Here is a 13,175-nt window from a genome sequence, read left to right as displayed (position 1 = left end):
TTCACAAAAAAATAATTGAATATCAATTCAATAAAAATTTAATTAATTTTGTACAAATATTTCTGTATATACCATCATAAATATTGAGTCGCAGTAGAGCCCCTTGTGAAAAAGTTCGTAGGGAAGTACTGCCTATTTCTGCCCCCAAGCAGTAATGTGAGCGTTGCTGCGTTGCGGTTTTGAAGGCTAAGGATGCTCGTGAAATTATAGGGACATTGGATTTGTCAACTTATGTCTCAGGTTGCCGGGCACAGTGATAGTGGCCCTTAGATCTTTGCGATTTAAAGCTCTGAGTAACATTGCAATTGTTATGCACAAACGTGTCGCTCACCACCAGGCGCATGACTTGTTTGTCCCGTCACTTTGCATTATAAGAAAAGCTCTATCAGATTCTAAGTTTTGTTATTCTTCGTTTTTATGTTATGACTATTCAAACTCAACAAATACATCAAATTAATTGTTCATAATCTCAGTATAGAGTACTGAAAAAACCGACCTCAAAAGTACGTGGAATTACGTCTATTTGCCAAGGTTTATTGAAATATCCCCTAGTCGAACTATACAGGACTTGACACGAGAGATAACAAAAATTGGTTCTCACTACTCAAAGTATACTGAGAGAGAAAAACGCCTTGAATTGGAGAATGACAAAATCAACCATTAAAATAATTGCTCCTTATAATAAAATGTAGGCGCTATTTATAAAAATGAATCTTCATGCGTGAACAGCCACCCTTAGAGGTGGATATCTTCAAAATCATGAAAATCGGTTCACAAATACCGGAGTTATCGCGTAACACACATACAAAAAAAATACGGTCTGCTGGACAGAAGCTTCTCCCTAAGCATGTCAATTCTCCCTGTCCTGTGCCGCTCACATCCAGCCACTGCCGGCCATCTTTCTCAGATCGTTCGACTCCTACACCACGTTTGCTTTGACGTGGTCGCGACTCTAGAACAAGTCAGCCCCATCGGCCATCAGCCATCCTGCACATGTCTGACCTCATGTCCAATTGAATTGTTAACAAATGTTCTATATTTTACATTAACAGCAACTCTATTCTTTGAAATAAACCGAAAACATGACTGTTTGTACTAGACTGGCAGAAAAGTAAGATCGTTAAAAAAATCGCCGATCATCCCGACGTGACGGTATCCAATATCCCCAAAAAATGGCAAAACAAAACGTCTGTGGCAAATTGTGTTTACGCAGTGATTCAGACGACGACGAACGGTCAGCGAATACAAAGATTTCTTATTTATTCACGGCTAATCCAATATGTTTATCTTCTTTTGTTTTCTTTCGATCATAAATTTCTACCTTTATCTACCGTTGGTAAAACGGTGATGACATTAAAGCCACCATTCGGGTTCGTTTAGCCTTAACACTTATCTATTTTTTCTACTTAATTGTGTATTCACCATATGCATTTGAGCCTAATGACGTCTGTAACTGGACATAACTCTCCCCATTGATGATCATGACTGGTTTGGGCTGTTCGCATAGAGCCGTTTTTCGCAATCTTCTAGTTATGTACCTTATCAATACCCATTGCTTTAAACTAAATAGAATATTACAAAAACAAAATCCTGGAGGATTTATTTAGATCAAGGCAATGTAGCATGAAAGAAAAATTTGATTATGTCAAACCATTAAATAACAAATTGAGATTACTTACAAGTTTACAACCACAAAAGGCATGAAATTGGAATTGGAATTCTTGTTTATCTCTTAGTACAATTACAGAAGTTGATACATGGAATAATGTTATTGAAGCTAAAATGAAGTAAATATGTAATATTTTTAGTCACTTTAAATGTCGACTTCACAAGTCTCATGGTCTTTAGTTTGAATTTGCAAAAGAACATTCTAATTTACGCTATATACAATACAATTTGCAAACATAACCACAGAGCACGAAATGTAGGTATGTTTGAAAAAAAGTATATCTTCCGTAACACTGAACCATTCCGAAATTCAGGCTCACCAATGTAATTAGACAACTTTTCGGTAAAAAGTGTCTTGGAATACTGCACGCCGTTTGGTGCCTTATCTACAAAATCGAGTATTGTAGGCAAGTGTGAGACCTGTGTACTTTACATAAAATTCTTATTTCTAACCTGAATTCTCAGTAGATCGAACACCTGTAGATATTTTTTTACGTATTGCGTATTCCGCAGTTAGTTCAGTTTACCTTTCACAAAAAATAATGTTTCACAAAATGGAACACCATGCGGAATGTGTCGATCGTATATTTCCATCACGATATTTTTTCTGTAATATTAAGTGCTTCAAAACAAAAACGTCTTTCCTTCTATACTACATATTGTCCTAACATGAATGATGTGTACAATTATAAATGGTTGTCAGATTTATAAGGTTAGATATGTAGTAGTTCTAAGAATTATTTGTAGTCTGTTATCTGTTGTTGTACCAGATACAAAATATTCTATTTAGATCCGAAAAATTAGTTTCAGTATACATACATATGTTATTGTCGTAAAGGTGCTCGATTATCAACTTGCACGGTGTATATATACATCCTGATTCTGAAACGGACAAATACTCAGCAAATAAGGGCCGGCGGTCGATACACATAAATAATGCATAGCATGCATAATGCCTGGGGAAATATTGCGGGAACATCTACTTTGAGAGGTTCAAAATAAAATGTAGGACGGGAACCACCGCAGATGGTATGAACGCGGAGTTCATGAATACACTAGATCAAAGTTCGTTGCAGTTGAAACACTTATTTTAATTCCGCTGCATATCCGCTCACGCGATGCGCTCCTTCTACTGCAAAAAGGCGGCTATTTGGTTTCGCAAATTAGAAAAGCATTCAGTTTAAATACAAGTTTTTATAAATAAAAATTATTATTCTGCATTGCTTAATAAATACCCTCCGTACTACCAATAAAAACATTTCAAATAAAATGCAGTAATACACCGCAAATACTGCACTTAAAAGCACTAATGAAATTTTTGGTGTACTTGGATAAATATGATAATATTCAGTTTCAGTGGATCTAACGTTTACCATGAAATTCAGGGTAAACTCAAAAAACGCTACTTACGGTATGTTTTCAATAAATAAACACCGAAATCACCAGCCCAAACAATAACACACGCGATTGTCGTGACGTATTTTTTATTTACGTATTTTCTGAAGTTGTTTATTTTTTTTAAAAGACAGACCCAGGCATTAAAAACTTTATGGTTTGCTAGAGTAGTTACCGAAAAAGCAATTAATATTAGTTCTTTTACCTGTTATAACTTCGATATCCGATAAATCGGTATAAAATCATCACCGGCACCTCTAGGTGTGGTATGCATCTACGGCTGCATGTATCGCGTGAGCGGATATATGTCGTTTGAACGATAAGGTTGTTAGTTAGCAATCTTAAACAGTCTAATATCAGCAAAAGGCAGTAATATAGTGTATTGTAAAATAAAATCTCAATCTCACATATTATTTAGCTTGTCTCGCTTATTGACCTAGGTTTCGTAGCACACTTAAAGAACTTAATTTTTTTTCTTTGAAAAGAAAAATCGATTGGCGTTTTAGCGGCTCGAAACTTTAATTAAAGACTAAATGTTTATATTGGATATAAAGTGTGCCGTTGGATGTAAACAAGCTCGACAAAATTCCAGCTACGGAATTAAAGAAATAAGAGCCAAAAAACACAACAGGCCGTACCCTCGTCACTGTCCCAACAGATACCTACTTTTAATTTAACAGTCTGTTAAACCTGGAAATGTCACAAACCTTGTAATTCCGAAAAGTGGGCTCTGCTTACCCCTAATTTAAATAAAACAAAGAATTTCTATTATTCTAATAATTCTTCTAATTACGACGAAAGCAAATATATGTTTAGAATTAATTATCTTTCAAAATTTGAACATAATGAGAATAATGAATGCAAATGTTAGCATAGTTCATTACAAAATTGTGAACACAATTACGAAACAATTAAAATTTGAAAAGGCAAATTTTAAATTCTGAATAATTTTGAACTAAAAAGTACAGTACAACAATGTGAGTTCCGCATTCATATGTTAACGGAGACAAAAGATATTCTCTCGAAAATAAATGACGCCTATATTCATTGGTCCTTTTGTTATTGTTTCAGATAATGCTCCCCATCTCCATTGAAGCGCGGATGCCTTGAGGCAATATGAGACTCAGCTTTAACGTGGACGCAAGGCTGATTGCCTTGTGCACGACCTGTTTTCTCCTGCCCGCTATCGCTTGCCCCACGGAGTGCATCTGTAAGTGGAGGAACGGGAAGCGGTACGTCGAGTGCATTGAGAGAGACCTCAAGACGATACCCGGCAGACTCGACTCTGAAACTCAGGTCCTGGACTTCTCAGGCAACGATCTACAAGTTCTTCAAAAGGAAACATTTCAAAAACTCGGATTACTAGATCTACAGAAAATCTATTTAACGAGGTGTCGATTGCAGAAGATAGATAATCATGCTTTCAAAGGCCTCGCTAATCTCGTTGAATTGGATCTGTCGAATAATTACTTAACCGTCATACCCTCATCAAATTTTGCCTTCTTTACGTCTCTAATGAAACTCTCTTTGAACAATAATCCAATAACGAGCATTAAATCGCATTGTTTCCAACATCTATCGTATCTAAATACGCTGGAATTGAGCGATTGTAAAGTAGAGGTCGTAGAAAGAGAAGCCTTCGCCGGATTGAATCACTTAGAATGGCTCAGACTGAATGGTAACAGACTATCAAATATTCAAGGCGAAAATTTATTCCCCGACACGCTGCGGGGGATAGACTTGCAAAATAATAATTGGAACTGCGATTGCCATTTGAGAGATTTACATAGCTGGTTGTTGAATTTCAACATGCCTCACGCCGTTGAACCAATTTGCTCGCTCCCTGAGAGGCTACGAAAGCGCACAATAGCGAGTGTGGTCACTGAAGAGCTTGCTTGTATCCCCAAAATAACACCAACCTCTGTGTTCTTAGAGACAAATACCGGAAACAACGTTACTCTCGAATGCTTAGTCAAGGCCATTCCAGAAGCGAAAATATCCTGGTTCTACCAGGGACAAATTATACATAATTACTCAACGATGTCGGTGGAGCCCCGAGACATTTATTATGTCGAAAATGGCGCTACAGACAAGAAAAGTGAATTGTATATATTTAACATAACCAATGATGATAATGGCACTTACTCTTGTGTTGCCGAGAACCCGGCCGGGAGATCTAGGGCTAATTACTCAATTAGAATAATAGTTAAAGAGGAGCCCGTCGTAATTGTGGTCACATTCCCACAGAGACATTTGGTAGTCATAGTTACAGTGGTATTTCTAGTGATAGTGTTGTTAATAGCTATAATAGCGGTTGTTTTGTTAAAATTCAAAACCGATACGAGAAGTCGTAAAAAGAAAGAAAGCGGAAAAGACGTCGCTTTGTGTAATCAGATCTTGCCCTCGAGCCGTAGCAACGGGTCGTTACCCAAAAATAATGGGAGTGTTATAGTGAACGCGCACTCTCATCATGCCTTGCATTATACGCTGCAGACGAACCGTGATTATGAGACGAGTGATGTGTACCAAAGCGGCAACATGAAAGGCTTTGTCGACAGAAACCCTGACCTAATTAGTGACGCGGAAACAGTCGCTAACAATGCACAAAATGAGAACACAGTGTTGTCAGTTTACAAACAAACAAATAACGGCGAGAACTTTGAAGAGGAAACCGCATTCACCGCGCCCTCTGTACCTCGTCAAGTCACGTGGCAGGACCAACAGAGCTTCAACACTGTAAACCTACCGCCGAACACGGTAAATAATCTATACCAGCACTCGGCCGATGTTCACTTAAACCCCGGTTGCTTCTTGGATAGCGATGGCTATCCATATGACTATGGCCTACCAAAACACCCCTGCCGACCGCCAATGATGTCGAACTACTCAGTAGTAGGACCATTCTATCAAACATTACCCCATAATAGGTCTAAAGGTCAGAAACTTGTATGTAAATTTGCAAAAGATACTGAATTCAATGCATCGACCCCACCACCGTGTCCTAATTTTGAGCTATTCAGCGCGCCAAATGTGCGGCGTACATTAGATGGATACCCCGTACCACGCAACCGACAAATCGCTTTTGTAGGAAACGGAACTGTTTATTACAATGAGGAGTTTGTGCCATCACCGCCTGAGGGGTATAAAACAGATCAGGTAGTGCAGTGCTGTGCATCGACCGAGGCTTGCACATCGTGGGTGAGTCCTCCTAAAGGGACTTGTGCAGTGATGGTACCTGTAGGCATCGCTGAACCGAGATGTTATCAAGTTGAAACTCGATGTGTCGATACTCAGACTACGGAATCGACGGCGCGTGTTCCTGGTGAGGGGACCGAGAACGTTCTAAAGCCCCTGCCTCAGGTGTCAAACGCAAAATGCGCGGCGGATATCTGCTCGGAGAGCCCCGATGAAGGTTACGTCGGCGACGCTAACGACATCTGACGACGTCGTCACAACGATAACGCGTAAACAGGGCTATTTAGACGCTAATAAAGTGATAAAGCGACTGAGTATAAAAGTAATATTGTACATAGATTTGATCGAACTCCGTGAGACATCGAGCACTTTGTATGCAGCGCGATCTCAAAAGCCAGGATTTTCAAAGTGGGTAATCATTCATAAGTTAACTCCTTTACTGAGTTCATCAAATAATCGATATCTCACGGAGGATACGTTTCATACTAACAAAATATTATTACCTACATTTTTTAGAAATCAGATCTCAGGGTGCATTCCAATTAGAGTGGTCGAGTGTTTTGGCACTAAGTCAAGCGTATGTTTGTTTGTGCAATCGGCTTTGTTCTTTAACTTTGTTTCCCAATTCTTGCCAAATCGGATAGTCTTTTTTGGTATAACATCGCATTTTAACGATGGGTAGAGTAAGCCAAAACCAATAGCTTGGAACTGCTTGCATTAGGAATGAGGTTGAAAAAGAAATATTCCCGTGTTTCAAGCGCATAATTCTTGCAGATTTTATGCATGCAGAGGGAATTCAGTGTTCAGCTTTTGTACTTTGTGACTGATTACGAAAACAGTTGTAATCTAGGAATAATACATACGCGACTTGTTTGTTTCTATTTTGTAATGACACCGTTTGTGTAATAAGGCCACGTCTGCTAAAAGGAATTTTTCTTAAAAAAGTTTAACAAATTAGTCGACAACTGCTTAAGAGTTTGATTTGAATTTGAAATCTTTCCCGTACAAATACGGTTCACTTTGCTTGGGATAGTAGCTTTATTTCAAAATTGATTTTTTCACAAACCAAATTAAAGCCTTTTGATAAATGTGTATCGTATACTATACATGTTCTATTTAGTTCAGTTGATATTAAAAACGTCATTGGTAGTGATGATGGTTTTTGATATCTATTGAATACGGCAGTTTTCTTCTAAAATTTCGAGGTGTGTGTGTGTGTTTTTTTTCTATTGAAAATTTTTCGGAACATTGTTTTCAGGCAGTATTTTCATTTACTAATCAGTGCACATCCTCAATTTTGCTATAAGTTTTTTCAAAGTGATTGATTCAACACTCCACTGTTAAACGGAATGAACCAAACCCATTTGAAATTGTATCGACTGTTAAAGAGTCATAAAAGTTCCCATATACATTTGTTTCGAGTAGTTTACGACTTTCATATGTTAAAACACACACGTGGCTTTGTTATACCATGAGTACGACATCATGTTGTCTATTTTTTGCTTAACTCATCCCGAAATCACATAATACCTCTCCTTATCCTTGTCATTCGATCCATTAACCTGAACCTCCGGTATTACGATTTATTTTCTTTTTTGTCCTTCTTACGCAACTTTGGTCCTAAATTGGAAAAGGAGAGCATATCATTACTATTCGGATTAAGTGTCGTAACTAACATTAGGTAATTTATTTTTGAGTACCTCACATCTCGAGCTACAGTAAAGTTCTGAGAAAGGTAAACAGCGATTATTAGAGAATGTGCAACAGCACATAGAGCTATAAACTTTTGTTCGAATATGGAGGGGTCCGTCAATGATACGCTGCTGTCCGTACGCTTTTGAAAGCTAATCATGATCGTTCGTCTTAATTACGACAAAAATGCCAGGTGCCACAGTGTGAGTAAAAGGATGATATGATGGTACAGTCACGCGTTTAAATAAGTATACTTGTAGCAAAATTGTGATTATTTTTTTGTCATTGGCAAGAATGTATAATCTCAGTACGGAGTACTAAAGAAACCGACTCCAAAAAATCGACATCTATTTGCTAAGTTTTATTAAATTCGGTTCCTGGAAAGCGCGCGAAACCACTTTTATCCCCTAGTTTGCCAATCTTAGAGGTACCCTCTTTCCAACAAAAAAGAATCAAAATCGCTTCACAAATGCCAGAGTTATCGCGTAACACACATACAAAAAAATATACAGTCAAATTGAGAATATTCTTCTTTTTGAAGTCGGTTAAAATTCAATAAAATTCTGTAAAGGTTATCGAGTTCTTAGGTTTTCGCGATTGTTACACATAGGAAATGAAACTATTTTCCCGGATTTAAATCGCGTATCTGTGTTTTTTCAAACAAACCGACGTCTCGGGCCCTTTACAGGTCCCATGGTCACGGTTGACATGGTTACGGTGAAAATAGTATCATTTCCTATCTGTAAAGGTTTTTGGTGATTATGTAATAGTAATTTTGCAACGTTTATATATATTAATTCAAGTGTCTGAGCTTGTGCTAGTTTCAAGTAGAGTCCGAGAGTAGAGACCTGCATTGCAGCTGCAGCATGGTAATATGTAATTGTGAAATTTCATAAAAAAATACCTTCCACTCAAATTGGCATAACCCTAAAAATGAATTCGACAAATTTGTATTGTTTCTTGTTACGAATATTGTGAATTTTGTACAATTACAATCTGAAAAGTTATTTGAAATTGAGTTTTGGTAATTCGATATTTTCGTTCCAGGCGACGCGTTCAATTTCCGTAATAACGTTGACGGACTGCCTTTGAACTTTGATTACGTGTTTAATTGACTACATGAATCTGTAATTTATAAGTGGTTATGTTAAACTGAAAATGAAAGAAGTGTCAGTGAAGAAGTGAAGTCATTGACCTACCAGGGAAAGCATTTTAACTCAAAAGTATTATTTACATAATAAACGGCTTTCCAACGATCTTCATCTTCACACTGACGTTAAGTTGAATCATAATTTGTTGTTTGTCAAACCACAATCATTGTCCAAAACATCCTTCAGCATAATTGTAAAAAAAAAACACTTTAATACAGTAAAATTTCTCTACATTCTTAAGTAGAAATTACCAATGTATATATTTATTAATTATTGTATATAGATTGTATATAATTAGATTTTTATTATAAATTTTCCGAATGGAATAACGTAGTGGTCTGTAAGTATTGTAAGAATATCAGGGTACCTCCCTTTACTTATTTAAGAGAGTTTCACTAACATTTTTTTATGAGTTATGTGCATAGACGTTTGAAGATTTAGGTGGCTTAACAGATGCGTTGGCGCCACACTAGTAGGGCTATCACGACAGAGCACGACTTGCGCGAATGCTACATAAAGCGTGAGTACCTAAAAATGATTTTTCATACAAAATAAATATTTTGTATGAAAAATCATTTTATAAAATTTTACCAACTTCTACTGTCCCGATTTTTTCGTCCCATACAATAAAATCATCGTTATAGGAAGCTGAGTACATATACATTTTTATTGAAAACACACGCTTGACTAAAAAATTGACTACACAAAAAATTTTTTCATAAAAAAAGACTAAATGGCTTCTAATACAGTTTCCTTGAATCTTCTATGGTTTCGGATTTCCCCATGCTGTCCCATTACAAAAAACACTGTATATTTATATTCACGACATGTCTCCTTTTAAGGTAGGTAGAGACTATGAGCATAGTATAATAAGACAATTAGTGTGTCGCCATACAAATGTAGTAACGCGGCTTGTACGTGTGTGCACGCCCGGGTCTTACCATGAACTCTTATTACAGTTCAGTATAGGTTCGTAATGACAAAATGGATGGTGATATACACAGCGCTGTCTCACAACAATTCATGTTTGGTCCCAAACTGAATCGTAATAAGAGTCCATGGCAAAGCCCCAGGTCGTATTTAAGTAATGTAATTAGAGATCAAATTGGATTTTTTTTTAAACGTCATTCACTATGATGTCATAAGGATAAGGAAGTCATACCTACAATAATTTTATGACTAATAGGTTAAAGGTTAAGTTTGTTTAACACCTTTCTTCATGGTGATCTACTCAAAGCCAAATAGATGGTTCGGGTATCTTTGGACGACTTCCTGTCTGACAACTTCTGCTGTCTCATTTTTGTCCTCTTATACAATGAAAATGAGACGATCAGCACTAAAAAAGTTTTCATAAATTTTATTCACTTTTATAGACGAGTCACGTTTGACCAAAAAATTGACTATGACAAAATTGTTTTCACAAACAAAAAACTTAATGGTTCCTAAGACAGTCTCCTTGTATCTTGTATGGTTTCGGATTTCCTCATACTGTCCCATTTGAAAAAAAAAACAACCTGTATTATATAATTCAGAATATCCTCAATCTGGTTAATTCCTAATTATCGAAAACGTCGAAAACACAATTTCCATATTTCCCGGCAAATTATTACTTTTAATGAAAACTTATTGAGTTCAATTAGTTTTGTACGATTTGCTCAAAATTACATTCGCTCAAAATTAATTGCTAAATTTATTTCCGAATGAGCTTATTTGCAAAGCAATAAATGTATCTACTTATTCGTAAAAATTATTCGTAAACCCTTTTACTCATAAGTGTTACAGTGTATTTTAATTAAAGGTAAAATTTGGTATGAAGGTGAAATGATAATGTAAGGTAGACAAAAATAAACTAAATTATTTACTCATAAAAATACTTGTTCTGAATACAATAGTAATCTTCTACGTGACCAGCAACCATAATACTTGAAGCCTCTCCCAGTTGAAAGTAATTAGTCATGACAAAAAAATGTATTAAGAATGAACACCTCCCTTTATAGTAACATCTCCAAATATTATAAGTTGTAAGTCAAGTCAGCTTTCTGGAATAACGGCCTTTTTTAAAAATATCTCATTCATAAGGAGGATGCTAATGCGCTGGCCACACCGCGTACGAAGCTAAGCCAACTTAGCTTAGCACACATAGCCGAAGTATCTTTTCATACTTCGGTTCACAACGCGAACCTCCTAGGATACTTTTCCGACGCGGGGGTAGCTCTAGTGGGAGGGATCCAGGATCGACTTTGCGCACCGGAAACCTCCAGCGCATAGGAGGTGCTACGTGCTCCCCTTCCCTCCTCACGACGAAGCGTTCGTTCTCGGTGTGGCCCGCGCTGTAATAAAAATTAAGGCGTATTATACATTATTATTACTAAACAGTCTTATTTATTTTCATTAAAATAAAGCACATTCTGAATACAGACAAAAGTAACGTTTTTTGGTCAGGCCACCATTTCGCACCCATGGCGTAACAACGCCACATCTGCAAAGTGACAACTATTTATCAGTGAGATTTAACGAGTCTACGAATTAAGTTAATCGATATTTTTTTATGATTAATTCGGAGACATAAATATTTCACATAAACATAATTTGTTTCATACTCATTTTATCACTTTCAACGTATGATCACATGTGGTTTTATCATACCATACATTTTTAGAAAGCATACATATGATATTCACCGTATTTAGTCTTCTAATGAATTGACAAAAAAAGTCGATCTTAAGGCTGCAGTTCCATCAGAGATGTGCGAGGTAGATAGGCGGAGTGCGAGGAAAAACTCGACCAATAGAATTATTTCATATTCCTAGCCTCGCTTAGCATCGCTTCGTGGAAAAGGACTAGCGGAGGTTAGTATTTGTACATATAAAAAGGCGAGAGATGTGTGGATATGTACTCGTATGCGTGTGTACTAACTTCATCGTTTGTGACATTCTTAACAATCAGTCTAAATATTAGAAGCGAACGATAATAAGCAGATATCTGTGATTGCGTGGTAAGAAGAGTCAATAAAATATGGCGGGCGTAGAGTCAGCGCGACATCCGTCTACAGTGCGCCTTTTCAGCAGGAAAAATAAGACGTGAAAAAAGAAGTACAAAAGGCGTTTGCGTTGGAAATTGACTTCATTAGCCATGAAGCTAATGATGTTTTAAGCTCGAGTCAGATTCTATTACCCGAATATATTATTAGGGCGGCGGCAGCCCAAAGGGAGAGGGATTGCTTGTAATATCATATTAATATCACACTCTTGATGTAATAAGATCACGATTGCGAAATGACGACATTTCAGAAAAGACGTTTAAAATATCTACGAAAAAAATTTACAGGTAAACTTTTTATCATTAAAAAGGATAGTTATAACCTTAAACTGACAGGTCCACAAGTTACATATGGCGCATTTTAAAGGCCATAAGACCTAGATTTTGAATATTTTCCTCGGATTTCATTTGAAGCAGCGGATTTTTATATATTTAATAATAAAAAACGAGTTTTCCGAACCATTAACCATCTAATAATAAAAAAAACTTACAGAATTACATTCGCAATATAAGTAAGGGAAGCTCTTCCACCTAGTTGTGATGTCACCAAAAATTTTTCCTTAAAAACAAGGTATACTGTAACTCACAACGTTTTTTTTGTGACCTAACAAAGGCGTTCGATGTAATTGAAAATGATTTATTAATTCAAAAGCTAGCTGTGTATGGCGTCAACGGAGTCGCCCATAACCTATTAAAGTCTTTTTTATCAAACAGACGGCAAACGGTTCAGGTCAGTACAAACGGTACAACAACTAGGTCAGCGGCTGGTGACGTCACCATTGGCATCCCACAGGGATCTGCCCTAGGTAATACACTATTCCTGGCATTCATCAATGATCTGCCATACTTTATATCAGGGGGTCTTGTGGTTCTATTTGCGGACGATACAACCGTTATAGTGTGTGCTAAAACCTACAACGAGTTGGAAGAAAAATTAGCCTGCACGTATGAGCAGCTGTGTGAGTGGTTCTCTGCGAATGGACTTATTCTTAACGAATCGAAGTCAAACCTTATGTTGTTCTCAGGAAGAAATTC

General features: G+C 36.9%; 1 protein-coding gene across 1 annotated transcript in view; it reads left to right on the top strand.

The window, feature by feature from the left end:
• LOC113226972 overlaps nt 1–6,794 on the top strand; it is a 90,320-nt gene extending 83,526 nt beyond the window's left edge. The window contains exon 2 of the mRNA XM_026459820.1: nt 4,135–6,794. Within this exon, the coding sequence (XP_026315605.1) occupies nt 4,180–6,504 (2,325 nt within the window). The 5' untranslated portion in view covers nt 4,135–4,179 and the 3' untranslated portion in view covers nt 6,505–6,794. The remainder of the gene's footprint in view (nt 1–4,134) is intronic.
• Nucleotides 6,795–13,175: the final 6,381 nt, after the last annotated feature.

Source organism: Hyposmocoma kahamanoa, unplaced genomic scaffold (genome assembly GCF_003589595.1).
Source record: "Hyposmocoma kahamanoa isolate Upper Pololo Valley unplaced genomic scaffold, ASM358959v1 202, whole genome shotgun sequence".
In the NCBI taxonomy this organism is placed as follows: Eukaryota; Metazoa; Arthropoda; class Insecta; order Lepidoptera; family Cosmopterigidae; genus Hyposmocoma; species Hyposmocoma kahamanoa.
The sequence above is the reverse complement of the archived record's forward strand: the minus strand, read 5'-3'. Positions and strand labels throughout refer to the sequence as shown.